Raw genomic sequence first — 23,975 nt, 5'->3', positions numbered from 1 at the left:
GTAAATGTGGCTGCTTTTCATGTGTGAAAGTGCAAGGGGAGATCAGCTGGCTCTGCTGAAGCATGTAATTCGGTCAGGGAGAGCTGCAGGAAAAGATGGCTGAGAGGGAGGGAGGGAGGAGTGCAGAGCGGAGCAGACCTGGAGGAAAACAAGCCTCCAAGCAAACCAAACCAAGCACTCAGCAAGTGACTGCAGCCCCATGACAGAGCAGATACTGAGCCAGGGGGATGCTGGGGGGTCGCTCTGCTCAAACTCCCCTCCCCCTCCCCTGTGCTGGCTGCAGGCACTGTGCCTCAGTTTCCCTTTTGGCAAACGATGGTTTGCTTTTCCCTGAAGCCATCCCTGGGCTGAGGCTGTGCCTGGTCAGGTGTCCATGCTTGTGCATGGCTGGCCTCTTCCCAAGCCCGCTTGTTCATGAGATGCTGGGGACAGCAGGAGCGTCTGACTCGGTGCTGTGTGTTTCAGGAGGTTTTGGTGGCCAGTCCCATCCTGGGGAGCTGGGGAGCCCGTCCCAAGCCTGTGCCAGCCTGGCAGTAGCAGGCTGGGTGGCTGCCCTTGCCAGGGGAGCAGGAAGATGAGCGGAGGCACGGCCCATCTCCTGACAGTTCTCTTCATGGTGACTGTGGCAGTGATGGGCTACCCGTCACGGCGGTCTGCCACCGACCTGGATGCCACCCCCAGGACAACAGTCACCTTTGACGGTAAGGGGGTACGGGTCTTGGTGGTGGGTATGAGGTTTAGGATGCCAACACCGAGTTTGGTGCATCATGGCTGCATCCAGTCTTCGCCAGCCCCCCGGAGTGGGTGGCTCAGCATGGGGGGGTGGGGTAGGAGGTGGGCTAGAGAGGGGTCCTCTGGTCCCCTAGGCTTCAGAAACTGGAGCCTGCGTGACTGTCCGGTGTTGGGTGCCCAGAGCCAATGTGCCCCAATGGATGGAGCAGGGCAAAAGCATCTCCCTGAAAGCCAGGGGGGACAAGGACATGCAGGGAGCCAGCCTGGGCCAGCCCCTGGCCCTGCCCAGCAGCCCTTGGAGGGTGTCCGGAGCTGGACACCACACCCGGGCTGGGCTCTCACAGCCCAAATAGTCGGCAGGGAGCTTGGCCTCCAGCTCTGTGGTGTCAGCCAGACCCAGCAGTGTCATTGGGCATCCACACAACTTTTTTGATCTTGTTAGTGAAGCCCAGCTCAGCGGTCAGCAGCGGGAGAGGATTTCATTTGCAGCTGGGGTGCCATTTTCTCCCCAGGCAATGCCTCCTTTTGGGGGACTCATTCCCTCCCTAGCTCCCTCTGGGGTCACAAGCCCTGTGGGATTTTCTTCTCCTGCAGTGGGAGGGTCCGAGTCTGGCTTGGGGTCCCTGTGGCCAGGGCTGAGTCCCACCTCACGCTTCTCAGCCCACCAAACTGGGTAGTTTCTCTGGCTCGGTGGGCAGGGAGCACCCAGCCACACTGCAGAAGCCCAACCTGTGCAAGGCAGGGCAGTTTTGGTTCAGTTTTTTGCATCCTTCCTTTTGGGCTGGCTGGGTTTGGTTTGGAGCAGGGGTCACTGCCCCAGCGTGTTTTTGGTTCCTCCAGCAGTTCCCCAAACTGCATGACAGGTCCGTGCTGAGCATGGACGTTGCAGCTCCCACCCCTGAGCTGCCATTTTAACTTGCAGGGAGAAATCTGCCCTGTAAGCCTGAGCTGAATTAGTGCCATTCGCCTCTTACCAAACCTCCCCTTTTCCCTTCCTCCTGCCGTAACCGCTGATACCCACCACTGTCTGTCTGATAACCTCGGTGGGTGCTTTCCCACACACCCCTGGCTCCATCCTCTGTCTGTCTGTCTGATAACCTCGGTGGGTGCTTTCCCACACACCCCTGGCTCCATCCTCTGTCTTTTCCCAGTGGCTTGTGCTACGCCTGTCCTGGGGTCCCCCCTAAGGCCGCTATTCCCTTTGCAGAGTTGTTGGGCGTCCGGCACTTCAGCGCACACACCCTCAACTACAGCACCCTGCTGCTGGAGGACGACCGCGGCATCCTCTACGTGGGTGCCAGGGGAGCCATCTTCGCCCTCAATTCCAGTGATGTGGCCGACGGCTCCCACCGCACGGTGAGCCCGGCCTCTGCCCGCTGCTGTCTGGTTGTCCTCTCCTGTCCCACGCTGCCCGGTCCCTGCCTGAATTGTGGCCACCCTATCCCTGCTCATCTCCCCACTTGCCATCTCAGGTCTTGCCTGGAGGTGCTGTCCCCAGTTCTGTCCCCAGATCCCCCGTGTGTGCATGGTCCTTCAGCCAGGCAGCGTGGGGACAGCAGTGCAAGATATCCCCAAGCTCAGAGCTGCCTGCTTCAGGGACACCCCAGCAGGATGAGGGGCAAGGGCGAAGCACACCCATTTGCTCCCCCTGGGAAGGACACCCCAAAATCCTCCAGGGTCCTGTGGGTGCTCTGGGGTTTCTGCCTGCAGGTCAGGGTGTGGGACTGCTGTTGCCCTGGGCTTGGGGGGGATGCAGGCAAGGTGCCATCTCACGCTCTGAACTGCTGTCCTCTCTCTAAATAAAAGAGAGGATTTTAGCATCTCTGATGGCTCTGGCAGAGTCTGGAGCCTGCAGTGACAGGGGGACCATGCAGTGATGGGGGGTCATGCAGTGGCAGTCCCTCTTCCCCTTGCAGATCCACTGGGAAGCCTCCCCGGAGAAGCAGATGGACTGCCTGCAGAAGGGCAAAAACAACAAGGTAGAGCTGGTGGGTGGGTGCTGGGTGTTGGGGGGGGCTGCCGCCACTTTCCACAGCTCGTAATGCCTGTCCTCCCCCTTGCAGACCGAGTGCTTCAACCACGTGCGGTTTCTGCAGAGGCTGAACAGCACCCACCTCTACGCCTGCGGGACCTACGCCTTCCACCCGCTCTGCGCCGCCATCGTGAGTACTGCTCAGCCCCACGGCTGTCCCCTGTCCCCTTCCACAGTGTCACCCTGGGGTGGTGCAGCCCTCCTCCTCTCCCACTGTTCCCGACCCACAGCCCCACTCCCTTTCTGCCCTCATCCCAGCCCCTCCCCAGCTTGGGGGCAGGCGAGTGACCCCCAGCCTGGCAGGGGTGGGTTTGAGGACGCAGCCACCGTGACACAGATGCCCAGAGTCCCCACCCCGGTACTGGAGTTGGACTCTGATCCCATAGCAAGGTGGCTGGGAGTGGATCGGTGCTGGAGGGGGACACATGGGCTCAGCGGCGCCGGCAGGTTTGGATGTGCCAGCACTGGAGCTGGTCCCCAGCGCCTGCTGTTGCAGGGTCCCTTCCCAAAGTAGGGGGCAGACTGGCTGGTGGTGGGTGGCAGGTGTGCCAGGGGAGGGTGACAGTGGCAGGGATGACTCAGCAGCCTCTCCCTGGGGATTTCCCAGGTGAGGCCGGGGGGTCCCTGTGTGGCCGTGACTCACAGCAGAGTGGCTGGGGACAGCCACGTCCCTTGGCAGCGGGACTTTCAGCCCTGTGCAGTGGCTCCTCAGTGACTCAACTGCCCACCTCCCCTCCCTGAGCTGGGGGGCAAAGAGGCCTGGGGGTCATGTCCCCAGTGTGGCCGGGGAGCCCTGGAGGGGCCATGCCCATTCCCATGGCTGTGCCACCGGTCCGGTTTGGCCATTGCACACCCTGGGAGCCAGGCAGAGGAGCTGCCGAGCTGGAAAGGCCCCATCATTATTTAACATGCTTTGAACTGCAAACCCCAAAGAACGTAACTCCTGCTGTGATGAGGACGTCACCTGGGGGGACCCAGCCCGGCTGGGCAGCGTCTGCTGGCCAGGCACAGCCCAGGAACATCAGCTGTGCTGGCCAGGCCCTGCCTGGTGCCCACATGATGCCAAAGTGGGGTGCTGCGGCTCCCCTTCACATCTTCGCCCTCCCCTGCTCTTGGCTGGGGGCTCTGGCTGCCCATGTGGTTTCTGACCAGCTGGAGGGTGCTGGGAGGGGTTGTCTTGCTCAGACAAGGGCACAGCCGTGAGCATCACTTTGTCCCCACTGGCAGCTTCTGCAAAGCCTGGGGCTGGCAAGCATGTCGGGTCTGTCCCCTCCTGTCTAACGTGGTCCCCTGTCCCCCTCAAGGACGTGAACAGCTTCATGTTGCCATCCCACTTCGAGGAGGGCAAGGAGAAGTGCCCGTATGACCCTGCCCGTGGCTACACCGGCCTCATCGTGGGTAAGCGACACCTTTCTCAGGGCTGGCGGGAACATGCGGGATGCCACCAACCCTGGCCCCATCCCCAACACCCCCATGGGGGTCCCCAGCCAAGTGGGCTCTGTGTGCGGGGGCCTCAGCCAGCCAGGACTTGGCCCTTCTCCCCCTCTGTGTGGGGCGTGGGGGTGCTGGTGGCTTTCAGGGCTGTCCGAGGGGTGTGGAGCCATGCTGATGGGTGCCTGCCCTACCCAGATGGTGGCTTGTACACGGCCACACGCTACGAGTTTCGGAGTCTCCCCGACATCCGGAGGAATCTGCACCAGCGACCGCTGAAGACGGAGGAGTCCCCGCTGCACTGGCTGAATGGTGAGATGTCCCTGTCCCCTGCGGGACGGGCGTCACGGACTGTGGGATGCTATGTATTGCCTTGGGGAGCTTGGAGCAGGGGTTGGGGGGAGCCCTGGGGTCCTGTGTGGTTTGCCATGAGAGAAAACCGAGGCGGGGACAGATCCCCCATCCTGTGGCGGATCCCCCATCTCCACCTCTTGCTTTGTGTCCCCTAGATGCTGAATTTGTGGCCTCTGTGCTGGTCCAGGAGAGCAAGGACAGCCCTGTGGGTGACGATGACAAAATCTACTACTTCTTCATGGAGCGGGCAGGCGAGGAGACCACGTCCTTCTTTGACAAGAGCCAGGTGGCTCGAGTGGCCCGGGTGGCCCGTGTCTGCAAGGTAAGCATGTCCTCAGCCACAGGGAGCCGAGTGCTGCTCCTCCCAGCGCAGGCTCTACTTTCCTGCACCTTGGGGGAAACTGAGGCACGGGCAGAGCAGGGCACACACCGCTGCCAGCCAGTGCAGAAATTCTCCCTGCACCCTTCCAGAGTGACGTGGGGGGCAAGAAGATCCTGCAGCGCAAGTGGACGTCCTTCATGAAGGCACGCCTGGTCTGCTATATCCCCTACTATGAGGTGCTGCGCAGTGTCTGCAGCCTGGACGGGGGTGGCTGGGCCAGCACCGTCTTCTATGCCGCATTCACACTCTCAGCACAGTGGTGAGTGGGGCAGTGGCCAAAACGGCTGGGGCTAAAAGTCTGCAGCACGGGGAGGACTGAAGATGCTTGAGGGGATGTGCAGGCAGATGCTGAGCACCTGGGGGTGCATCGGTGGGGCGCAGCCATGTGTCTGCCTGGGCTCAGGCAGGGCTCTGCCCCCCAGGAGGACCATGGAGGCCTCGGCTGTATGCCGCTACAGCATCTCAGCAGTGCAGCATGCCTTCGAGGGCCCCTACATGGAATACCAGGACTCAGCTCGCAAGTGGTCCCGCTACGATGGTGCGGTACCCGAGCCCCGGCCCGGCTCCGTGAGTGCCATGGGGTGCAGAGTGAGGGGAGCATGGGGCAGCCGCATCCCCCCCTGACCCCCCATCTCCCCCGGGCAGTGCATCACGGACCACTCCCGCAGGAAGGGCTACAACTCCTCACAGGACCTGCCCAACAGCGTCCTGGACTTTGTCAAGCTGCATCCGCTCATGTTCGAGGAGGTGAAGCCAGCTGGCGGGGAGCCGCTGCTGGTGAAGAAGAGCGTGGCGTACAGCCAGCTGGCTGTGGACAGGGTGCGAGCCCTCGATGGCCGCTCCTATGATGTGCTCTTCATGGGGACAGGTGAGCATGGGATGAGTTTGCGGGGTCTCTTCTGTGCCGGGAATGCACCCCACAGTCCCTCCTGACCCCTGCTCTCCTCTCCAGGAGACGGCTGGATCCACAAGGCTGTGGTGCTGGGCTCTGGCATCCACATTGTGGAGGAGATGCAGGTGTTCAGGGAAGCGCAGCCTGTGGAGAGCCTGGTGATCTCCCGCACCCAGGTGAGGGGTGGAATTAGTAGGGGGGCACCACACGCGGGGCATGTTTGTGCTGCGAAGCTGCCATTGGGCTGTTAGAGGCACAGGGAGGGACATGACACCTGGGTCACCCAACTAGGATACGTGCCAGTGCCCGGCAGGGCAGCCTGGGGAAAGGGACCGGCCTGGCCCCCACCTCCTTGGCAGGTGCCAGCTGCAGCCATGGGCACTGACTGGAGCTGGGGGCCCTGCCCCATGCACCCCCACCAAGGGAGAGCTGTGCTGTGGGGCTGGGGGGGGGGGATCTCTGGGCACCATGGGGCACCCCACAGCCCAGCTGCACCATGGCAGGGCAGTGCTGAGCCAGCCCTTTCCCCCCCAGAGGAGCCTGTATGTGGGGGCAGCCAGTGGGATCCTGCAGGTGCCCCTGGCCTCCTGCACCAGGTACACCTCTTGCTATGACTGCATCCTCGCCCGGGACCCCTACTGTGCCTGGGATGGCAGGGCCTGCCGCGCCACCGCCACCGCAGACAGGTAGGAACAGGCTGCCTGTCCCTAGCGGCGTCCCTACGAGCCTTCCACCTGCCCCATCCCTTCCACCTGCCCCATCCCGTGCCGTCACATCACCCCATGGCACAGCCGCCCTGGTGCCACCACCGAGTCTGGCATCTGGTGGTGGCTCTCCCGGTGGCTGTGATCCCGTAAGGGTGGGCTCAGCCAGGGCTGTATGGCTGAAGCCCCCTATGCCTTGCAGCACCGGGCTGGTGCAGGACATTCAGAACGGCAACGATGGATGCCGGAGCAGCTCGGGGCGGGGTGAGTCTGTGCTGCCCCTCGGGACCACGGGGGATGCCAGTGTCCAGCATCTCTTAGGGTGGCTGGGATGGGTGTGAGGCGGTGTGTGTCCCCGCAGGCTCCCTGCTGTGGAAGAACCGGACGGTGCTGCAGGGGGACGACGTGCTGCTGCCCTGCGACCAGCGCTCCAACCTGGCACGAGCCATCTGGCTGCTGAACGGCAGCGAGGCGCTGGGCTCAGGGCAGGACCGGCTGCGCGTCGGGGTGGACGGGCTGCTGGTGACGGACACGCTGCCCCAGCACAGCGGCGAGTACCGCTGCTACGGGGAGGAGCGGGGTCTCCGGATGCTGCTGGCCACCTACAGCCTAACCGTGCTGCCCGAGCTGCCTCGTGGTCCCACGGCCACGCCCCAGCCCCACACCGCCAGCCAGGTGTCCGGTGACATGAAGGTGGCTTACATCTCCGCCATTGTCACCTTGGTGGTACTGTGCGCCGTGCTCAGCACCGTCCTCCTCTATGTGTCCTGCCTGGAGAAGCGCAAGGGCAAGTATGTCCTGGGGGAGCCGCGGCCAGCCAGCGTGGAGCTGCAGACCATCTCGGCCAACTGCCTGCGCAAGGGCCGCCGGGAGGAGGAGGAGGAAGAGAAGGAAGGGCTCACCTACCCTGACGGCTGCCTGCGGATCATCCCTGGCGAGGCACCCACAGCTGCCACCTCCCCAGTCAAGGAGCTGCCGGCCGCCGTGCCCCCACTGCCGCCGCCGCTGCCAGCCGAGCTCACCAACGGTGTGGGGGCTCTGCCCAACGTCCTCCGCAAGATGAACGGCAACAGCTACATGCTGCTGCAGCAGCAGGAGGAGCCCCTGGCCTCGCCGCTCTACAGCGCGTCCTTCACTGAGGAGCTCAGCAAGATCCTGGAGAAGCGGAAACACACGCAGCTGGTGGAGAAGCTGGATGAGAGCTCCGTGTAGGGGCTGGGGGGGGTCCTGCCAGCGGGACCCTCCTCCCCTCCAGCCCCTTCTCCCACCCCCTGCCAACAGTGTTACAAGACTCAGGCAAAACTACCTCCTGGATGGCAGAGCCGGGCCGGGCCCGGGCTCCGCCGTTCCTTTGGCTTTTCTCTCTCCTTTTGAGACTCACTGTACAGAAAAAAAGAAAAAGAATCTATTTAAATTTGGGAGCTCTATTTATGTATAAAAACCCACTGACGGCGGCCACGAGCTGGAGGCAGGAGCTGGCACCTGGCTGAAGGTGGACACTGGGGGGAGGGTTTCTGTCTGCCCGCTCAGGTGTGAGACGCTGTTGTGGACGCGTGGACTCAGCCTGCCCTGCTGGGCATCCCTCGGCACACAGGAACGGGATGGCTGCTGAGAGGTGGGTGAGGAGCAGGGAGGGAGGCTGGGGGCTCTCACAGGGCGCAGGGTTCCCTCCCAGCATGGGGCCAGGTTGGGGTTTCCCCAGCTGCCCACTCACAGGTGGGAGAGGGGCTGCGGACACATCTCATGGGGCAGGGTGGCCTTGGTGGCTGCCAGCCCCTGCCCGCTGTCCCACATCTGCCCCCTCAGGGTCTCCTCTCCAGGAGAGGATGGTTTGGCAAGGGATGGAGCCGGGGCAAGGAGCTGACATCCCAGACACCCCAGAGCAGCTGGTGGAGAGGTGCATGCCCGCTGCGAGGAGGCCCCAGGTGAAACGCAGGGCTAGGTGCCCTGGGGAGGTGGCACCCCTGCAGCCTCTGACCCTGACAGGGCTTTGCCCCCTCTCCCCAGGGTGCTGCACAAGAAGAGTGGGATGCAGCAAGATGCACCGGCAGCGGGACCAGCACCGCCATGCCCTGCAGCATGGCAAGGGACCAGCACACCACCCACATCCCCCCGACGTCTGCAGCAGTCCCATGGCCCTGGGAAACACGTTTCTGCCCTCCTGCGTGGTACCATTGGAGAACTGGGGTTCAGACACAGCCCTATCCCCTGCGGACAACATGTGGGAGAAGAAAAATCCTCAACACAGCAAGGAGGAGGAACTGTGGACAAGGACCTGCCTCCCTGTGGGGCCTCCTGCTCTTCATGGCACTTTCCAGGGGCAGCCACTGTCCCTAAATCCCCCCAACTACCTCTACTCCTGCCGCCTCCTGGGGGACCCAAGGGATTAGGGTGACAAAAGCATCTCTGCCTGAGGACAGTGCAGTAACACCAGAGAAGCTGGGGAGGGACAGACTTGCTGGGGTGTGTGTCCTCCCTTCTGTGTTCCTTGCTGGCACCTCCAGGATCAGGACATCATCTGGAGCTCAGCCCTGCAGAGGGGGCAGGAGGGAGTGGCAGCCCCTGGGGTCCCTAAAAAGGCTGGAGCCCAGGGCCTCCTGCCCTAGAAGAGCAAGGCTTACTGGGAAAAGGCAAGAGCTGGATGGCTGGGCTCTCCCACCCTGCCCCCACTGTTGCTTTTGATGCAAGGGGTGGGGTGAGCCACCCCCGAGCACATATGCACACACCCTCCACCCCACCCCAGGAAGGATATTGCCCTCTGTGTCTGGCGTCCCTCGTGCACAGCCCCCACATGCGCCCTGGCAATAAACGCGGCTCTGTCTGGACACGGCGTGGTGGCATCTCTCTGCAGGCAGGAGGAGAGATGGATGCGGAGGCTGGGGGCAGAGGCTTTATTGGGGCTGCAGGCGTGGGCCCTGGACAGTGAGGATGGAGGGTTTGTTGGTCAGAGGGTGCCACTGGCCCTGGATACTGGGGTTGTCAGTGTGGAAGGGTTTGCGGATGCGGATGATGTCCAGGCCAGACTGCCCAGCTAGCTTGGTGGCCAGCTGCACGATCTCTTCACACGTCTTGCTGGCGACGAGCTCCTCCCGCACAGTCCCGTTCACTGTGACAGAGCAGGGGGGTCAGGCCAGACCCACCCAACCCCACAGCCCACATCCCCCCCCCCCTCCCAGGGAGCAGCTGCTGTTCTCCCATCCCACAGGGCTGCCAGCCCCAGCACCGACTGCAGCTGAGCAGAGACAGCGCAGAGCTGGGGCAGGGTGGGGAGGACCCTGTCCCCATCCTGCCCCATCCCAAACCTCCGTGCCCCTCTCAGCACTCACAGTACTCGGCCAGCAGCAGCGGGGCCCGGCCGGAGCGGGGGCTGATGTAGAGGACGACATCGGGGTGCTGCCGGGCAAAGTCCAGCGCCGCCTCCTCCACGAACTGCCTGTGGGGGGATGGGGGGGCCGTCGGCCCCAGTGGGGTCACAGAGTGGCGATCACCGCAGCCCCCGCCCCAGAGCAAAGAGCAGAGGTAGGGTCACCCCCACCCTGGTGCCCCTGCCCGCGGGAAGGGTCATAGTGCAGCGGTCGGGGCAAGTCGGAGGCCACCACCAGCCCACCCCTGCGCCAGGGGGGCCGAGGTCAGGTCGCAGCGCCGCCTTCCAGCGCCTCCCCCGTCACGGAAGAGGGCCCGAGTCACGGCGCCGCCCCTCCCCCCGCCTCTGTGGGTCAGAGGTCAGCAGCACCTTCCCCTTCCCTATACAGAGGTCACCACAGCTTCCCGTAGGCCCCTCCTGCAGCAGGTCGGGTCGCCGGGTCCCCCCGCCATCGCCGGCGCTCAGGGGCGGCGGGTGCGACGCCTCCGACGGTACCTGGCGCCGCGGGCGTCGGCCGCGGTCGGGCTGAAGAGGAGCTGGAGGCGCTGGAGCTGCCGCACGTAGCGACCCACGCCGTTGTGCAGGACGGCCGTCAGGAACCGGCTGGGCGTCCCGCGGCCCGTCATGGCGCCGTTCTCACCCGGCACCGGAAGCGGAGCCGCGCGTGGCGGCCAGGACATCCGCCCCGGGTCCGCTCGCGGAAGTGACGCTCCGAGCGCGGCGGCGGCGGGGTCAGGCAATGGCGGCGTCCGTGGAGCTCCACGTGAGGGGGGCAGTCTGAGCGGCGCCGGGCCGGGGGGCGGGGGGCCGAGGGGCCGGGGGGCCGGGGACCGCGGGGCAGCCGCCGATGCGGACAGGCAGCGGCGCGGGCGGGTGCCGCGGCGGCCCGGGCTGGGGCGGGCGCCGGCGGGATGGCGGCGGTGCCGCTGCGGCCCTGCAGAACCGCTGTCCGCCTCCTGCCGGTGCTCAGCGGGGGGACGAGGAGCAAGGGAGCCTCCCTGAGCCCCGGAGTGCCGGGCCGCCTCACCCAGCGGCGCTACAAGAAGGACGTGCTGCCCTCCCCCGAGGGGCCCGTGCCCTCCGTCTCCATCACTGAGATCCGGCAGTACCTGCGGGCCCAGGGCATCCCCTTCCACGATGGGTACAGCTGCCTGCACACCCCCAGCCTCTTCACCAGTGGCCAAGAGGCCCAGCCGCCGCCCTCCAGCTCTTCTTACACGCTTTTCATTGACAAGACCACGGGCAGCTTCCTCTGCACGGCCACTCTGGCTGAGGGCACCTGGCAGGACTTCCAGGCCAACGTGGAGCTGCGGCACCGCGGCATTCCCCCTGCCAGCTCGGAGGAGCCGGAGGAGGACACACAACAGGCTCGCAAAGATGCCCACAGCATCTGGGACCGGGCGGTGCCACTCTGGGAGCTGCTGGATGAGGAGGAGACCAACAAGACCAAGGCCATGTTCGGTATCTCCCTGGTGACAGACACCACCCTGAAACGCTTTGGGGTGCGTTATCTGAGGACTGCCAAGTCACTCGTCTTTCCCTGGTTCAGCCCCCGCGATGCGACGCTGAAGGGCTTGAAGCTCATGAAAATGGAGAAGAAGGGAGATGTGATATCTTACGTGGAAGAAACATTACCCCGCTTCGATTCCTATCGCAATCTCTTTGGGCTGCCCCTCATCGGCCGCCGAGACACAGAGCTGGTCTTAACTGGGTGGGAGCTGGACGCCCTGGCCCTGCACCAAGCTACGGGGGTAGCCAGCCTGGCCCTGCCACGGGGGGCCACCTGCCTGCCCCCTGCCCTTCTGCCCTACCTGGAGCAGTTCAAGCGCATCACGCTGTGGCTGGGGGAGGACCTGCGCTCCTGGGAGGCCGCCAAGCTTTTTGCCCGCAAACTGAGCCTGAAGCGCTGCTCCCTGGTGCGCCCTGGTGACCTGCAGCCCCGGCCTTTGGAGGCTCTAAACCAGGGCCTGAACCTCACTAGGATCCTGCGTGCCGCCCTGCCTGCCAGCCACAAATCCATCATTTCCTTCCGGAAGCTGCGCGAGGAGGTGTTTGGGGAGCTGGTCAACACCGAGCAGGTGGCTGGCATCAAGTGGGCACGCTTCCCCGAGCTCAACAAGCTTCTCAAAGGGCATCGCAGAGGGGAGCTCACCATCTTCACAGGTGATGGGCAAACAGCTAGTGGATGGGGGGAGCAGAAGGCTCTTCAGTGGCTTCATTCTCCTGGTGGTGACAGACCACGAGCCTTCCAGGTTGCTTTCTGCTCATGGCTTCAGCTGAGCCCGTCTTGGGGATGTGTGAGAGGCTGGGGCACGTTCCTAGGTGCCGTGGGGCTGGGCATGCCAGTGTGGCGATGGGTCCCTGCCTGGGGTGGCACAGGATGTCCTGAGATGTCCCTAGAGGTCCCTTACCCCTGCTTCCATCCACCATCTACTGTCTGAGCCCTCCCTGTGCCCCCGCTACTGGCTGCCAAACATTTCCTTACACCCCACAGGGACCTGCTGGCTCTTGAAGATGACAAATGTGTGCCCAGACATCTAGCCTAGCACAAGATGCTGCCTGTTTATGGTGGGAGCACTGTGGATGGGCTGGTCTTATCCCTCTCCCTGTCACTTCCACCTCCAAACAACTCCCCCCAAGCATGTTCAGGATGGGTCAGGTCATCTCCCCCAGCTAATTCATCCTGTTGTTGTCCCTGTGCCAGGCCCAACAGGCAGTGGGAAGACGACCTTTATCAGTGAGTACGCACTGGACTTGTGCATGCAGGGGGTGTGCACACTGTGGGGCAGCTTCGAGATTAACAACGTTCGCCTGGCCAAGATCATGCTGACGCAATTTGCCGCCCAGCGCCTGGAGGACCAGCTGGAGCTGTATGACGAGTGGGCTGATCGCTTTGAGGACCTCCCGCTCTACTTCATGACCTTCCATGGCCAGCAGAACATCAAGTATGATCCCACATCTTCATCCCCAGTAGTGTTTACCCGTCATGGCGTGTGCTGCAGGACCGTGGGGAGCCAGGGCTCGTCTCCTGCAGTGGGTCACAGACTTGGGGCTGGTAGGGGGCACGTTGGGGCTGTTCAAGTCCCGGTGTTGGCCTGTGGGAACTGCATGGCTCACCTGGCTGCATTCCTGCTGATGCGGGGACTGTCACAGCCTCCCTGTGTAGTGGGGGTGAAGGGAGGAGACAGGTCCCTGCGCTAGGCGGCTGCTCTACAACCACCCTCTGCCCCTGGCAGGATGTGCCCTGCCCCGGGTCACCTGGCAGCGCTGCTGTTTGCTGAGGAGCGAGGACAGGCACCTCCACCTCCTCTGATTCACCAGGTGCTGTGGTGTGTGCACGCATCCTCATGTGTTCTGAGGGTCCCTGTGGGCTTGGGGGATCATGGAATAGTGGGCAGGGGCCATGTGGGCAGCAGCTGGCCTTACCTGTGGGGATGGGGCTGTGTCTGTCCTGTGACAGGAGATGTGGGGGTGGGACATGCCCAGGGCCCAGTGGGAGCCAGCCTGGTACCTCCTAGCTCTGCCTCTCCCTGTCCCCATGCCTGGCTCAGCATCCCCATCCCTGCCTTTGCTGATCCCTGGGGCTGATCCCGGTCTCCCCCTGCCCAGGACAGTGATTGACACCATGCAGCATGCCGTCTACATGTACGACATCACCCACGTGGTTGTTGACAACCTTCAGTTCATGATGGGACACGAGCACCTCTCTGTGGACAGGTAGCCTTTCTCCAAACCACCTCCTTCCTGTGCCAACCTGTCACTGGAGCTGGCCCTGTTGGGTGTCACACAAGGGCTGGGGACCCACGCAGCAGGTCCCCTTTAGTCCTCTACGGCAGCCCTGTTTTGTTGAAGGGCAACTACCGCCCTGGGGAGGGAGAAGTGGGGAAGGGTAAGCTGGTTACCTGTGACCGCTGTTGTGCCCTATCTCTTTGGCTGTGTGGGTCTGGCTGCTTCACAAAGAGTGAGCCCAGACCCCTGGATGCTTCCTGCTGTGGGGCAGAACCTGGCAGCATCTTGCTGCTCCCCTGCACCGAGCAGTGGCAGCCCCTGACCCCATTCTTGCTGCTGTGGCAGGCTCGCTGCCCAGGACTACATCGTTGGTGCCTTCCGCAAGTTCGCCACGGAGAACACTTGCCACATCACACTGGTCATCCATCCCCGCAAGGAGGATGACGAGAAGGAGCTGCAGACAGCCTCCATCTTTGGTTCTGCCAAGGTGAGCTGGGCTGGGGTGGCCCTCCTGTCCCTCAGGCACAGCATGTTCCCAGGAAGAAGCTGGGATACATTGGGAAGCCGTCCACAGCTGCCCCCAGCACCCCGAGTCATCACTCAGGGCCTGAAGGATGCTGTGAGAGGCAGGACATCCCCAGGCCTCCTGTCACCTGCTGAAGATGCGGAGTCCCAATTTGGCCAGGCCTTTGTAGGGAGATGCAGACAGGGAGGAAACCCTTTGCCAGCTAAAGCTTTGCTGGCCCTTTAGGTGCAGTTAATTAATACTCATCAGCTGTGAGTGGAATGTAGTATGAAATAATTAAAGAAGGAGCTAGGGAGGGTGCAGGGTTGGGCTCTCTGAGTGCTCCAGTCTGCTGTGATGCTGAACAATCCTGCAGTGGTGGACAGGAGGAACTCTTGAGTGCATGGCCCTCCCGTGCTCGCTTGTTTCCCTAGGGCATGCTGTGGCTTCAGCTCATGTCTGTCTGCCCAGTGCGTCCCTGGGAAGTCCTGGGGGAACACAAGCGGTAGATGTTTGGGAGGTGCTGAAGCTGCTGGGGTCTGGGATGCCCTGTTACAGTGCTCGAAGGAGCTGGGCAGGCAGCCTGTGAGCACCTCTGAGCCCTGTGACTGGCTGCATCCCCAGCACCCTCCTGGAGATGTTTTCCTCCCCCCCCCCCCAGGCCAGCCAGGAGGCTGACAACGTGCTCATCCTGCAGGACCGTAAGCTGGTGACAGGGCCAGGGAAGCGCTACCTGCAGGTATCCAAGAACCGCTTTGATGGAGACGTGGGCGTCTTCCCCCTGGAGTTCAGCAAGGCCTCGCTCACCTTCTCATCTAGCAAAAGTAAGGTCAAGGTGAAGAAGATGAAGGAGGAGAAGGCGGTCTTAGCCAAGAAAGCACCGGAGGGAGGCTCGGGAAGCTCCAAGAAGCGATGAGCCTGGCAGGTCTCTTCCTTGGTCTATCAGGAGGGATGGGGACTGGTGCTGGGGGCATGGACCTGGGGCGTGTCGGTCCCTCCTGCCCCAGGAGCAGCAGCCGCATGCTGCTGTGGCCCTTTCTCCTCCTGTGTGAACAAGCCTCATGGCCACCAGCATGGTGTCTCTGAGATGTGGGGCCATCATGAGAGAAATGGGCTCATCCCAGAGAAGAGTGGCCAGGGGAAGGTGCTTTGGCAAACACTGGCCGCTCTGTACTGGTGCTACGTGCGGGGGAACTGAGTCAGCAAGGGTTGAGTGAGGGTCATCTCTGGACCTGGGGCAGGTTGTTAAATTGTGGCTAAAATGGAGCAAAAGTCCTGGGCTGTCACTGGTGGGGGGAGCTGTGCAGAGGGAAACATAGTGGGAACCCTCCAGTCACAGGTGGGGCCCTCTGGGCTTGATCCTGGCTGGTATGGAGCCAGCGAGGGGAAGGAGGTGGAGGGAAGCGTGGGAGATCGTGGATGGCTCTTGCCCCAGAGCTGTGCACTCCCGGTGGGACGTGGTGGGAGCTGAACCCCCACAGCACCACTGCTCGTGGCAGGGAAGGCAGCACTGTCCTGCACCGGCAGCTGCTCTGGCCGCTCGGCTAACGTCGGCTCAGGGTCTCACCCGGCCCCTCGGGGGGCCGTCACCAGCAGTAAAACCTCGGGGGGTGCAGCCCTGCCTTGTTCTGCGGGACTGGGGGGGTGGCCACCCCCGTGCCTTCTGGGTTGGGGGCAGCGAATACTGTGACCTGGCCAGTCCTTGCTGTGGTAGGACAAGTCCACAGCTGGATCTTGGTCTAATCCCTTTGGGGTTGTTTTTTTCTTTCCTAGTTTTATTAAAACATAAATGCGAGTGCCATTTCTGTGCTGCTGACCCTGTGACTGGGAGACCCTGAGGCTGGGGGGTGGGAGGGGGACTCCAGAGGACTTGGGGGATGCAGTGCCAGGGGTTGTCCCCTCTGTGCAGGGCATCCTGCCTGGCCCTGGCACGCGGGTTATTGCCAGCCTCCGCACCAGGCATAGTTTTAACCTGAGCCATAATGAGGGGCCGGGGCAGGCAGGCAGCACACACCCAGCCCCGGGTTTCCGGGGTGCACTGGCTCTCCCGGAGAGCACCCTTGGGTGCTGCTGGTGCGGGTGTAAGCGCCCCCCTGCCCTGGCAGGCCAGGGGTGATGGCAGAGGAGTGTCCCAGGGAAATGGAGGTAAGGTAAGCGGGTAGCCAGGCTCCCAGTGGAGCTGGGTCAGGATCTGCATGGGGGGGTGGGGGTGGGGAGGGGCTGCGGGTGTCCCCCCTCAGCCCGAGAGCCCCCTCTGGCCCCCATTTTCCCCCAGTGTAGCCCGGGGCAGGTGCTGTCATGGGGCTATGGAGTGGAAGTGGGGCAGTGGGAAAGCCCAGGATCCCCAACTCCCACCCATCCCTTCTTGGGGCTGGGAGGGGGTGATGGAGCTGAAGCTGAGGGGGAGCCTGGGTGACCCCAGACCCTGGGCAGCATGGAGGTGCCCACAGCTCCCCAGGCTGTGAGTGGGTTGATGTTGGTTTTTCTCCCTTGTCCCCCAGTTTGGGACTTTTGCGGAGCTAGGGGGTGGCAATAGCTGCAACATCTCATGGTAGGGGGGTGGGTGGGTAGGGTGATGTCCAGTGGGGCTGACACACGCACCCCATCCCCCTTGGCGGGGTGCTGGGCTCCCCAAATAATTTCGGGGGGCATATCCTCGGAGGCGACCTTCACCCCGCGGGTCTGGGGCTGTACTGGGGGACGCAGAGCCCTGAGGTGGGGTGTCTCGGCTGATGCAAAGAAGGGGACAAGCTCTGCGCCCCCCCCGCAAGCCCGGAATCCCCCGGTATCAACGCGTCTGGCACTGTCCTGGGCGAGGGTGACCCACGCGGGGGCTGCCCCACGCACCCTGCAGCCCCCCCCGTACCCCCATCTCCTTCCCGCTGGGGGCGTGGCCTCTTGGAGGGGGCGTGGCCTCGGGAGGGGCGGGGCGGCGGGGCGCGGCGCGGCGCGGGAGGGCGGCAGCGGGGCCGCGGTGAGTGCGGGGGCCGGGGCCGGGGGGTCCCGCGGGGCCGGGGGCCGCTGCGGCGGCCCTGGGGGCGAGCTGTGGGGCGGCCGAGCCGCCGGGGTCCCGGCGGCCGCTTCGGGGCGGGGGGGGGATGAGGGAGCTGCCGGCGCTGGGGGAGTCGGGCCCCCGGGGCCGCTCTGCGGGCGGCCGGGGCGCTCTGGGGGTGCTGGGGGGCGGCTGCGGCCCTGGGGGTCCGTGGGGCGCTTCGGGGGTGTTTCAGGGGCACTTCGGGGGTGTCCTGGGCGCGCAGAGGCCCAGGGGTCTGCAAGGCAGTTTAAGGAGTCGCGGGGCAGTTTGGGGGTGCTTTAGGGGCGCTCCGGGGGGGCTGTGGGGCAGCGCAGGCCCAGGGGCGCCGTGGGGCGCTTTGGGGGCGTTTCAGAGCACTTTGGGGGTGGTTTAGGGCCACTTTGGGGGAGCTGTGGGGCAGCAGAGGCCCAGGAGCTCTGTGGGACACTTTGGGGGTGCCTTAGGGGCACTTTGGGGGAGCTGTGGGGCAGCAGAAACGCAGGGGCCCAATGGGGCACTTTGGGGGTGTCATGGGGCACTTTGGGGGAGCTGTGGGGCAGTACAGGCCGCGGGGCTCCGTGGGGCACTTTGAGGGTGTCATGGGAAACTTTCAGTGTGGTTTAGGGCACTTTGGGGGAGCTGTGGGGCAGCAGGGGCCCAGGGGTGCCATGTGGTCGGGCAGGTGGAAGCACTGTGGGACAGGCTGGGTGCTGTGGGGCTCAGTGGGGCAGTGTGGGGTGGGTGGCAGGGCAAGGGAGGCAACACCACCCAGGGAGCCTCGGGGGGTGGGATGGGCTGGCAGGAGCATGGCTTGGCATGGGGGGGTGCCCACCCCACAAGCGCCGGGTGCGTGGGGAGGGGTGAAGGGCTGATCCCCCCTGCCCTGGGGGGCCCTGAGGTGCCGTCGAGGCACAGGAACCCGTGGGGGCCTGGAACACCCACAGCTCGGGGTTGGGATCCAGCCGAGCAGGGGCCGAGGCTTCCCTTGTTTCGGGGTCGGAACGGTGGGATCCGGCTTCGCTGTGCTCCGGCCGGAGCGGCCAGTGGTGACGCCACTCCAGTTGCTGACTGGTTTTACTGGGTGGCTGGAGGGAGGTTTCCCAGGGTGCTGGCGGCCGGCTGGGCTGGCCACCTCACTCCCCAGCCACTTGCCCGGGGGGCAGTGGGACCCTCTCGGTGGGCCGTGGGGGCTTGCAGGAGAGAGAAGATGGAGTTCCTTCCCAGCGCCTCCCAGCGTGAGCGCGGGGCCCCAGCGGTGGCAGTGTCCCCTCCGTGGCTGTGCGGGGACCCGGCTGTTCCCAGGGGTGTCCCCCTGACCCACACGTCCTAGGGGAGTTTCACTGCGGTGGGGTGCTGTGCTTTGGCTGGCTGTGGCTGGGGGACCCCAAAATGTCCCTTTGGGAGTTCTGTGTCCCTGTCTGGTCCCTGATCCCTGCTCCTGCCCCTCCAGCAGCAGCAGGTCCCTGTGAGGGGCCACTGTCCCCACCACCACTCCTGAGGTGGCCGCAGCCCTCCGAGGGCACTGAGAGCGGTGTACCTGCTGCTGGCCCCCCCTGCCACCCTCTGTGCCACGCTGGCACCACCTGCCCCAGATCTGCATGTTGAGGCACTTGGGCGGGGGGGGGGCTGTGGGGTACACAGGGACCCCTGATGCCGTTTGACACCCTGACCCCCTCCTCTTTCCCCTTCCTGCCTCAGGGGCCGGCGGAGCTGTGTTTGCAGTGCGGGGGCCAGAGTGGACCGGACGGATGGGCAGCAGCTGGCGAGGTGAGCAGAGCTGGGCAGGGGGTGTCACCCAGTTTCCCACCTGGGGGTGTCAGGGGCACAGTGTGAGGTCACGGTACACGGAGACGGCACGTGTTGGTGGGGGTGACGGTGGCAGGAGGGCTGGCTCGCCGGCATCTCTCCCTTGCTTGCCCCACCCTGGGCCCTGGCAGGCAGATTGATTTCAGGTGACAGCTCTGCAGGTGAGACCGTGTGGGCAGTGGCCCCCCTGACCCGTGCCCCATGCCAGCCGCAGCCATGTGCAAGATACGATGAGGCAGCAGGGGACAGATCCGTCCCGTCAGCTGGCTCCCGTCACGCAGGCGTATGGCAGGGGGGTGCAGCGGGGCACTGGCGGAGTGCCCTGGCTCAAGGGGGGTGTGCGGAGTGGGAACAAGGGGCACCTGTGTAGGGGCTGGGAAAGGGCCTGGTGCCCCCATTCTGGACCACTTGTCTACCTAGCATCTGCCCCCTCAGTCACACTCCCTGGGGGACCCTGCACCCTGTTGTGGATGGCTGGGGGTGGGGGGCACCCTCTGTGCGGTCACTTCAGAGAGGTGGTGGCTGTGGGGCAGGGGAGATGGTTGTTCCCAGTGTGTGGGGCTGCCCCCAGCTCTCCGTGGGGGTTGTACTGGTGGGTGCCACGGGACAGGCAGCGCTGTGGGGCAGGCAGACGGGCAGGCTGCCCGGGAGTCGGCTCTCTGCAGGCCTCTCAGGATTCGCCTCCAGCCCTGGCATGCTTCCCGTGGCAGGGTCACACCGGGGCACAGCAGGGGGCAGGACCGCATCCTCGCTGCCCCACGGTGCCACCAGCACCCCACAGCCCCCGGCAGCCCCAGGCTGCTACACCAGGATGCTGAGTCCAGCTTGGAGGGGTGCTGGTGCTGCCCCCCCAGCTAATCCCGGTTTTATTACGGTTTGTTTGGCATTTCCTTCTGCCTGCTTCCCTTGGGCTGGCCTGTGCCCACAAGATCAGGGACAGCGGCCAGGGGTCCAGGGGTGCCCCCATGCCCACCTGGGGATGCTGGCAGCTGGTGGGGCATGGCCAGCAGCACCCACAGCTCTGATGCCTTGTCTCCCTTGCCCACAGGCTGCCTGCGTGCCCCTGCTTGCCGGGGGCCCCCCTGCCATGGCCATCGTGCAGACGCTGCCTGTGCCTCTCGAGGCTGCTGCTGAGGGGGCTGCGCAGCTCCACACCACTGCCCACTCGCCCACCACCACCATGGGCAGCGTCGGCAGCCTCCTGCCCAGCCGGCCCCGCCACGACCATGCCAGCCAGCCCTGTGACGAGGAGCCACCCAGCACCTCCTTCCGCAAGCAGGAGGGGCTGCTCCGGGTCACCCCCCGGGACCCCCTGTCACCTGAGGAGCCCCGCGTGGCCATGCCTGGGGTCGCCCATGCCTACGCCAATGGGGGCTTCTGCAGTGACTGGCTAGATGCCCCCTCTCCCACCAGCCCTTGCAGTGACTCGGATGAGCCCCGCGATGACCAGGCCCTGAGTGATCACCTCCGGGGGCCACCCCCCAAGCTCGTCCCTGTCTCTGGCAAGCTGGAGGAGGTGAGGTGGGGGCAGAAGCAGGGCGGGCGCGTGCTGGGGTCTTGACTTTTCTCCCTATGCCACACTGGGGCTGTCAGTGCGAGTGTGTGAACTGGGGCCACGTGACTACATTTTTGCTGTCCCTGGGGAGGTGGCAGTCCCTGTGCCCTTGATGTCTCCCCCTTCGTGCCAGGGGTGTGTTTGGGAGCCCACCCATGGATGGGGGATGGAGGAGACAGCAACTGGCCCTTGTCTCCTTTGGGGTGCAAAGGCATTGGGGCTGGGGGCGCGCCCCCCAGGCAGCCTGTAGGAGGGGTGGTGGGTCCCCCCCAGCCCCCTGCTCTCCCCTCTTCCCCTGGCAGAACGTGGAGAAGACCCTGATCCGCCCCATGGCCTTCAAGCCGGTAGTACCCAAGCTCCGGAGTGCCCAGTCAGGCACGCGTCCCGGGCTCTCGGAGAGCCAGGTGAGCCTCACCCACTTGCTGGCTGCCGAGAAGCCCAGCTCTCTGAGCTGCCATGCCAGCACCCTCTCGGACTCGGGGCGCAACTCGCTCTCCAGCCTGCCCACCTACAGCACAGGCTGCAGCCAGCACCCCGAGGTGGGCGCCCTGCCGGCCACCCCCCACGGTCCCCCTGACCCCCCGGGGGGCTGCCGCCCCTCCAACTCGGACAGCGGGCGCTCGTCCTCCAGCAAGAGCACGGGCTCGCTGAGTGGCCAGGGCCGGCCCTCCTCAGAGAGCGGCTCCTGCGGCCGCTCCCCCCTGCCCGGCGAGGAGGCCATGCTGGTGCGGGAGCTGGAGGACAAGCTGCGGGAGAGGGAAGCCGAGTTGCAGCTCCTGCGTGACAGCCTGGATGAGAATGAGGTGGCCATCTGCCAGGTATGCCCCTGGCGTCAGCCCGTCCTGTCCCTGTCCCTCTGTCCCCAGGGCGCCCCTTGCAGACAACCCCCCCTGGTTGGGGGGTGAGGGACCCCCTTTGGGGACCTACTACAGACCCTTGTGTGGGGATGCTTTTTTCTGTGGGTCTGGGAACGGGGGTTTTCCCACTGGTGGGCAGTCACATGGAGTCCCTGGGGGAGCCTTGTATGGTCTGGGGGGGGGTAGTTGTACAGACTGGGGTGTCTCATCTTGGGGTGCCCTTTTATGAGTGTGCCTGGGACCTGCAGCTTCTCCCTGCTGGTGGTAGAGCTGGGGGAGCCCTGTGGGCTTTGGGGGTGCTGAAACGGGGGGCCCAGCATGCAGAGGGAGGGGGGGGGCACCACCACATTGCACCCTTTCTGGACCCCTCCTCCATTTATGGGGGATGAGTTGGCCCCCTTCCTGTGGGCAGAGGGTGCCTGTCCTGGAGAGGGCAGCAGAAGTGGGGGGGTGCTGTGCCATCCCCCCAGCGTGTGTCTGTCCGTGCCCCCCCTGCCCAGGTGTATGAGGAGAAGCAGCGGCGCTGCGAGCAGGAGCTGGAGGGGCTGCGGCAGCGCTGTGCAGCCCAGGCACGGCAGGCAGCCCAGGCAGCGCAGCGGGGGCAGCAGGTCCTGCAGCTCCAGGTGCTGCAGCTGCAGCAGGAGAAGAAGCAGCTGCAGGAGGACTTTGCCCAGCTGCTGCAGGAGCGGGAGCTGCTGGAGCGTCGCTGCGCCTCTTTCCAGCGTGAGCGCACTGAGCTGGCACCCCGGCTGGAGGAGACCAAGTGGGAGGTGAGTCGCCTGACAGTGTTGGGGGGTGCAGACTCTGGCAGGGGCAGGTCCTGGCCGGCGCCTGAGCCCCATCATCCCTGCAGGTGTGCCAGAAGTCAGGGGAGATCTCACTGCTGAAGCAGCAGCTGAAGGAGGCGCAGGCAGAGTTGGCGCAGCGGGGGGCCGAGCTGCTGGGGCTGCGGGCTCAGCTGCGGGAGGCGCGGGCGCAGCTGCAGGTGGGTGAGCGGCGGGCGCAGGGGCTGCAGGAGGCCGCCCGCCTGAAAGCGCTGGAGCTGGAGGTCTGCGCCAACGAACTGCAGCGGCGCAAGAGCGAGGCCGACCTCTTCCGTGCCAAAGCTGGCCGGCTTGAGCAGGAGGTGGCGGGGCTGCGTGAAGCTGCCCGCGGGCGATGCCCCCCACCCAGCGAGGGGTACCCCCCACCCAGTGAGGGATGTCCCCAGCCTGGCGAGGAGCCCCGGGGTACTGTGGGGCTGCGGCGGCAGCTGGAACGGCTGCGTGCAGAGGTGGCCCTGGAGCGGCAGCGTGGGCAGGAGCAGCAGGATGCCTTTGAGCAGGAACGTGGCACGTGGCTGGGTGAGAAGGAGCGGGTCATCCGCTACCAGAAGCAGCTGCAATACAGCTACATCCAGATGTACCGCCGCAACCGACGGCTCGAGCAGCGGCTCCAGCATCTCCGGCTCCAGGGCGAGGACCCCCTGCCCGAGCCCTGCGACCCCCCTGGCCCTGACCCACCCTTCGAGGAGATCACAGCCACCGAGATCTGAGATGCTGCCTGCCCTCGCCCTGTGCTTAGAGGTGGGGGGGCCTCCAGCCCCTGGGATTTTGGGACCTGTAGGGCTGCAGGGGATCCCTGCTCTCCCCCCAGCTCTGGAAGGACTGCTGGCACCGGGAGGGGGCAGAGGGGACTGCAGGTGCTGCCCCCTTCCCAGCCTGGAGGTGCTGGGGTGAGGGTGTGTTGGCACCCACCACAGCTGGGGGTGCCCATGAGATGTGAGGCCAGGTGGGGGCCGACTCCTGGCCTCAGGGCTGCCCAGAGCTGGTTCCTGCTGATCCTCTTAGCGCCCAGGAGATTAGCGGCACTGGCTTCAGCCGGGGTCACCTTGGGCAGCGGGAGGGCTGGCTCGTCCCTTCCCTCTCGTTCCTGCTGGCACTGTCACCCAGCCACTTCTAGAGGGACAGAACCTGTGCACTGTCCCTGCCCATGCCAGACTCCCCCTCTGCCCCCCATGTGTTTGTCAGGGGATTTGTTTCTGTGCCATTTTAAAGAACTCTATTTTTATAGGACCTACCAAAACATAACACCTTCTCCCAGCTCACACCTTGCCTGTCTGTGCCCCCCCCACCCCTGTCATGGGGCAGCTTGCCCCCAGTGCCTTTCCCATGCCCTCGGCCCCAGCATCCCTCTGTTCCCAGCCCCCCCCCTCAAAAAAACCAAAACCCACCTGGTCCATGCCCCTGTGATGCCCAGCCTGCTAGGGGAGAGGGGCACGCTGCCAGGGGTGCCAGCTGGGGGCACCCTGGGGACATCCCCAGGGTGGGCAGAGGTGGGGGGCCAGCTGGGCCCCTAGGGGTGTCAAACCAAAGGAAAAGCCTGGCCGTGCCCAGCTCTGGCTTGGTCGTCCCCGGCTCTGGGGGGGATTTTTGTACTTTATTTCGGTTGTGTCCCGTTCCCAGAGCCCGGCTCGCCTGTGTACCATGCGGAAATGCCGATTAAAAACAGGCCCCTGGCTGCGGTTTTTTTTTCTCAGGGCTGCATCTATGTGTCCGGAGCAGGGTCAGGGGCTGCTTGTCCTTTGACAATGTTGCCGGTGGTGCCCCCTACTCAGGTCCTGTTGCAGGCAGCTCCCCT

At 64.7% G+C, this 23,975-nt stretch overlaps 4 protein-coding genes across 5 annotated transcripts; 3 read left to right on the top strand and 1 right to left on the bottom strand.

The window, feature by feature from the left end:
* Positions 1-414: 414 nt before the first annotated feature.
* On the top strand, positions 415-9,352 carry SEMA4G (semaphorin 4G). Its single transcript, XM_037399515.1, is given in 17 exon segments — positions 415-515; positions 517-701; positions 1,940-2,088; positions 2,649-2,711; positions 2,796-2,894; positions 4,069-4,162; positions 4,394-4,507; positions 4,705-4,871; positions 5,021-5,190; positions 5,354-5,498; positions 5,577-5,799; positions 5,884-5,999; positions 6,358-6,509; positions 6,730-6,791; positions 6,889-8,142; positions 8,334-8,452; positions 8,535-9,352. Coding segments are annotated over 15 exon segments (2,691 nt in total). The 3' UTR covers positions 7,740-8,142; positions 8,334-8,452; positions 8,535-9,352.
* Positions 9,353-9,403: 51 nt separating this feature from the next.
* MRPL43 (mitochondrial ribosomal protein L43) lies at positions 9,404-10,559 on the bottom strand. Its single transcript, XM_037399519.1, has 3 exons — positions 10,387-10,559; positions 9,854-9,960; positions 9,404-9,633 (listed from the first exon to the last, which is right to left on the bottom strand). The coding sequence occupies exons 1-3, from the start codon at positions 10,515-10,517 to the stop codon at positions 9,419-9,421; spliced, it is 453 nt and encodes a 150-aa protein (XP_037255416.1). The 5' UTR covers positions 10,518-10,559; the 3' UTR covers positions 9,404-9,418.
* A 166-nt stretch (positions 10,560-10,725) lies between these two features.
* On the top strand, positions 10,726-15,926 carry TWNK (twinkle mtDNA helicase). Of its 2 annotated transcripts, none has more exons than XM_037399518.1 (5): positions 10,726-12,054; positions 12,596-12,836; positions 13,501-13,608; positions 13,966-14,107; positions 14,823-15,926. In XM_037399518.1, exons 1-5 carry the CDS (start codon positions 10,803-10,805, stop codon positions 15,039-15,041), a joined length of 1,962 nt encoding a protein of 653 aa, XP_037255415.1. In that variant the 5' UTR covers positions 10,726-10,802; the 3' UTR covers positions 15,042-15,926. The 2 variants fall into 2 exon arrangements, with proteins under 2 accessions (XP_037255415.1, XP_037255414.1); XM_037399517.1 differs by having other exon boundaries at positions 10,727-12,054; positions 14,787-15,926.
* A 314-nt stretch (positions 15,927-16,240) lies between these two features.
* On the top strand, positions 16,241-23,862 carry LZTS2 (leucine zipper tumor suppressor 2). The gene is made up of 8 exons (XM_037400106.1): positions 16,241-16,270; positions 16,627-16,676; positions 17,072-17,099; positions 18,837-18,905; positions 19,993-20,460; positions 20,802-21,317; positions 21,857-22,126; positions 22,210-23,862. Exons 1-8 carry the CDS (start codon positions 16,241-16,243, stop codon positions 22,888-22,890), a joined length of 2,112 nt encoding a protein of 703 aa, XP_037256003.1. The 3' UTR covers positions 22,891-23,862.
* The last annotated feature ends 113 nt before the right edge of the window (positions 23,863-23,975 follow it).

The sequence above is a fragment of the Falco rusticolus genome, chromosome 9 (assembly GCF_015220075.1).
Source record: "Falco rusticolus isolate bFalRus1 chromosome 9, bFalRus1.pri, whole genome shotgun sequence".
NCBI classification, from domain to species: domain Eukaryota; kingdom Metazoa; phylum Chordata; class Aves; order Falconiformes; family Falconidae; genus Falco; species Falco rusticolus.
The sequence above is the reverse complement of the archived record's forward strand: the minus strand, read 5'-3'. Positions and strand labels throughout refer to the sequence as shown.